The sequence below is a fragment of the Octopus bimaculoides genome, chromosome 2 (assembly GCF_001194135.2).
Source record: "Octopus bimaculoides isolate UCB-OBI-ISO-001 chromosome 2, ASM119413v2, whole genome shotgun sequence".
NCBI lineage: Eukaryota > Metazoa > Mollusca > Cephalopoda > Octopoda > Octopodidae > Octopus > Octopus bimaculoides.
Window position 1 is genome coordinate 54,318,619 of NC_068982.1, and position 4,834 is coordinate 54,323,452.

At 35.1% G+C, this 4,834-nt stretch overlaps 1 protein-coding gene across 3 annotated transcripts in view; it reads right to left on the reverse strand.

Moving 5' to 3' along the window:
• The window catches only part of LOC106871643 (uncharacterized), a 173,135-nt gene that overhangs the window by 163,488 nt on the left and 4,813 nt on the right, over positions 1–4,834 (reverse strand). For all 3 annotated transcript variants that reach the window (XR_008266904.1, XM_014918228.2, XM_014918218.2), the window contains exon 3: positions 3,430–3,514. Coding sequence is in view for 2 of the 3 variants with exons in the window: in XM_014918228.2 (XP_014773714.1) it covers positions 3,430–3,514 (85 nt within the window). In the remaining variant the exon portion in view is untranslated. The remainder of the gene's footprint in view (positions 1–3,429; positions 3,515–4,834) is intronic.

Consider the following 4,834-nt stretch of genomic DNA (forward strand, 5'->3'; position numbering starts at 1 on the left):
AACCATCCCATTTAAGAGTACTCTTCAATCATTGGGCAATAAAATGCACTTGCAAAGACCCATTGAGGCAAGTGAATTCATTGTCATGGCCGACGACAGTACTGCCTGATTGGCGCCCATGCTGGTGGCACATAAAAGGCACCATTTGAGCGTGGTCGATGCCAGTGCTGCCTGACTGGCTCCCATGCCAGTGGCACATAAAAAGCACCAATCTAGTGTGGCCGATGCCAGTACCGCCTCACTAGCCCTCATGCTGGTGGCACGTAAAAAGCACCCACCACACTCTTGGAGTGATTGATGTTAGGAAGGGCCGGATTGGAGCTTGGGGCAGCCTTCTGGCTTGCCAGCCCTCAGTCAAACCGTCCAACCCATCCCAGCATGGAAAATGGACGTTAAACAATGACGTCGACGACGATGCTGATGATGGTATATATTAATGACATTTAGGAACATGGCATTTTGCCATGCAACCATAATATGCTATAATGCATACTAAGTGTTTTTATACTACTAAGTATAAAATTAATAAACACATATATGTGACACGGGATGAATTTGTGAGGACCAATCTCAGGATGTTGAGCCTCACAGAAGAAGTGACAATAGGCTGAGATGTCTGGCGATATGAGGTTCTTGAGAAGACCCACCCACGTCAGTGAAACTGAGTTCTAAAAGCGCTGTGTGTCTCACCCACATATGACAAGAAACCATCTCACACACTCTACCATAACAAACCAAACTACATCTCACTTTGCTTCCTCACATTTCCACTTCATGCATTATGCTTACCTCCCACTCCCCAATCCTGTCCTCTTGGCCCTGTCTCACAGTGTCATTGCTATCCTCTAGCCCCTGACCTGAGTGTGCCATCCACATGTAACAAAAAAACTTTTCGCACACCCTACCTCAACAACCCCACCTGCATCTTCATATCTCTTCTCTTCCTCACCTTTCCTCCTTCATACACTATGCCTACCTCTCACTCCCCAATCCTGTCCTCACAGCCATGTTTTTCTGAATCATTGCTATCCGGTAGCCCCCTCACCCCCACTCTATATATCCAAGTTTTCACCACTCCCTTTCCTCACTCTCTAATCATGCTTCTTTGGCAATATCGTACCGCTTATATTATGATCTTTGAACCTCAAGGTGATGCCCTGGTACTAGCCATCATCTATATCTCTCTCTGTCTTTACTCAACCATCCCATTTATATTCTGATCCCTGTCTCTTGGGAGTATTTCCAGCACTTTGCAATCCTGATATCTCCCACATTCTCCCTCCTTTTCCTGCACTTCCCTCAGGCTGGGTAACCATGAACCCCCTTTGTGGCAGCACACCTGCTTCTCCCTTCATTCTTTCTCTCTCTCTCTCTCTCTGACCAGGTAACCTTGTACCTCCTCTACAGCAAGATACCAGTGTTTTTCTCTGTCTCATTATAACCTTTCATTATCTAACACAGGATCACCTCCTCCAATGCCTCCCCCCCTCTCAAAAGAGTTTTGTCTTGCAGGATTCTTGGTGACCCTGTCAGTGCAGGTACCACTTAAAAAGCATCCAGTCCACACTATAAAGTGGTTGGCATTTGGAAGGACATCCAGCTATAAAAACCTTGCCAAAACTGACCTCACCTATGCTTGTGCCATGTAAAAAGCCCTAATTCCACACTGCTGAGTGGTTGGTGTTAGGAAGGGCATCCAGCTATAAAAGTCTGGTGCAAGCTTCTGCCTGGTCAGTACCTGTCAAACTGACCTACCCATGCCAGTATGGAAAGTGGTCATTAAAAATGATGATGATGATGATGATGATATATACATACATACATACATGCATATATATATATATATATATATATATATATATATATATATATATATATATATACACACACACACAAAGTATAAAGCTAATAAGCACACACACACACACATATATATATTTGTTTGTTTGTGTGTGTGTATGTGCATCATCATCCTCATCATTTAGCACCTGTATTTGCGTGCTGACATCGATTGCATAGATTGAATGGTTTGACAGGAGCTGACAGATTAAATGATTAAATCTTGTACGTAAAGTGCAATTTTTATCTGTCAATCTGTCTGTTACCATCTTGCTGCCTACATAAGTGAATCAATCTTGACAAAACTTTACATACAAGTTAAACTAACATCCAGTTCAATTACAGGCTAATTGGATTTCAATAAAAATCTATAATGGGCTCCCTAGTTGGGCTATTATTTGATAAAATGAGAAAGATGCAAAGAGTGTCAGTGTGAGGGAAATGTGGTGGCATAGTGAGTGTAGTTGATATCAGGGAAGGGGAAAACAGCATTGTTTAAGTGACAAATATGGAGTGGCAGTGGGATGATAACTTTAATACAGCTGTCATTCATGGATATACACGTGACACTGCACACATACTTTCATAAATACATAGATGCATGCATAGACACACACACACACACACGCAGATACACACACACTACATGCACACACATGCACTTACGCATAACTAACTTTTAAAATGCCAAAGAAGAGAAAGAAAGGTGGGTGTGAGGAATATGTAGCTTTAAGGAGAGATGGGGTAGGTGGCTATTCTGCTGTCCATTGCAAAAAAACACTCACACACAGATACACACACACAGATACACACACACACACATACATACATACATACATACATGCATACATATATACATACATCTACTATACACAATTTTAAACTCATTACTTGTGTGTACGTTTGTTAATGTGTGCGTGCATGCATGCATGTGTGCGCGCGTGTGTGTGTGTGACGTCCTATAGATGTCTGTCTTTCTACTTTTGTAGGGTCTTCCCTGTGCTGTTACATATTGTGAAATTTTAAAATTATATCAAAATTTTTAAATTTGATATATTGAAATAATTTTCTACATTAAATCCAATTTCGTTATTTATTTGTTCCAGAAAAACAGCAGGAAAATATTATTGAGGTTTAAAGTTTAATCAACTTTACCTAATCAGAAAACAAGATTCGGAAGCTAGCATTAGCTGTCTATCACAAAATGAAAGCAAAATCATTATGAGGAGGAATTTTTATTAAACATACAAAAGCAAGACATCACGATGACCAAAGTTGTAAGAATTTCTGGAATTTTAATAAGTCGTAATGAATAAAGTCTTGTCAGATGGTAGAACAGACATGTAAATAATTTAAAAAGGAAAAAATCCTCAACAAAATTTTTTTGAGTAAAATTGCACAACCCTGGCCTGATCAAGAGGCTTATCTGTAGGGGAAGGCATGGTCTGAGATGGTATAAACAAAAATTTATGTAAGACATTCTATTGTAAAAATTGCCTGGCAATGACAGGCTCTTCAGCTAGTAAAAAATATAGAGAGAACAACAAAAATATGAAAGATTAGTCAATGAGAAAGAAACAAACTACTTACATAATTTCGATAATCTAACAAGGCATATTGTCCAGTAAAAAAAAAGGTTGCTTCCTCTTCTTTAGAGCAGACCAATGTTACTGCACTGATTTTGGGTACCATACAAAATAAGATTGTAAATGTTCAGTTTTATTATTTGTAGTAATCCATGTTTGCTACTTCTTAATTACTATCTCATTTTCCTTATCCTAAGAATTAAAGTATTATGCTAAGTTTAATGAGCCAAAAGATTTTTTCATCTGCAATAAAAAATTTGAAGCTTTTTAGATTTTTGAAAATAAAGATTTCTTACTCATTTGAGCTACGGAACAATTTTCTTTGCTTACAATATATTTTTCATACTTGAATGGTTTTGATAATACGAAAATTTGACAGAGCAGGTATTTTACAGTTAGGTGAGAATTCACTATGGCTTAGTGAAAGATTAAACTTTATATAACTTAAATCATAATAAAACAATTAACTATATTGTATAATCAAAGAAATTAAATAAAAAGACTAGTTATTTATCCTATAAAATAAAAAGAAATATTAAACAGTATTAATGGAAAAAATTCAACCCTTATCTAATCGAAGTCTTAGTTTAGGCTAAGATGATAAACTTACACCTAATTAATTCTTTTTATTTTATTCACTACTAATTAATTCTTTTTATTTTATGGGATAAATACCTAGTCTTTTTATTTAATTTCTTTGATCATACAATATAGTTAATTGTTTTATGATTTAAGTTATATAAAGTTTAATCTTTCATTCATAATAAAATTTTCATTCATGTTTTTATATCTATTTATTCTATTCTTTTTCTTTACGCAATATTTTCACGAGACTTCTTTTGAATAAACGTTTTAGTCTAAAATCTTTTAGTTTAAACTATAGCATCGTTTAGATATGTGCTACTTCTGTCTTTATTATTTTAACCTAAAACTTCGTTCAAATTGTATTTTAAACGAAAGATTCGTTAAAATTAGTTTTTGCATATAATATTCCTGTTAGTTTATATTATAATAAACATAAAGTTAATTATGGAACGCTTATAATTTTGATATTTTTAATAATATTTTTCTAGCTTAATATAATAAGTATTTTATATACGTTCATTTGTTATTTATTGTTGGTTGATATATACATTCTTTTATTATTATTATTGTTGAATTTGGACCTGAAGACTAGCTATATTTTTGAAAAGAATTGATTTTCGATAGTTTTAATCGATTTAAATATTCCTTCTATTTGAAAATTGGTTATGAAACACGTGTAGTCGTTTTATTATCATTATCTTATGATATTTACTTTGTATTATATTATACTTATTTATTGTGCTTTTACTTATTAATTTTTCTATATGTGATAGTGGATTTTCATCAATGAGTTCATGAACCTTGGTTCTTTTCCCTAAAACTAT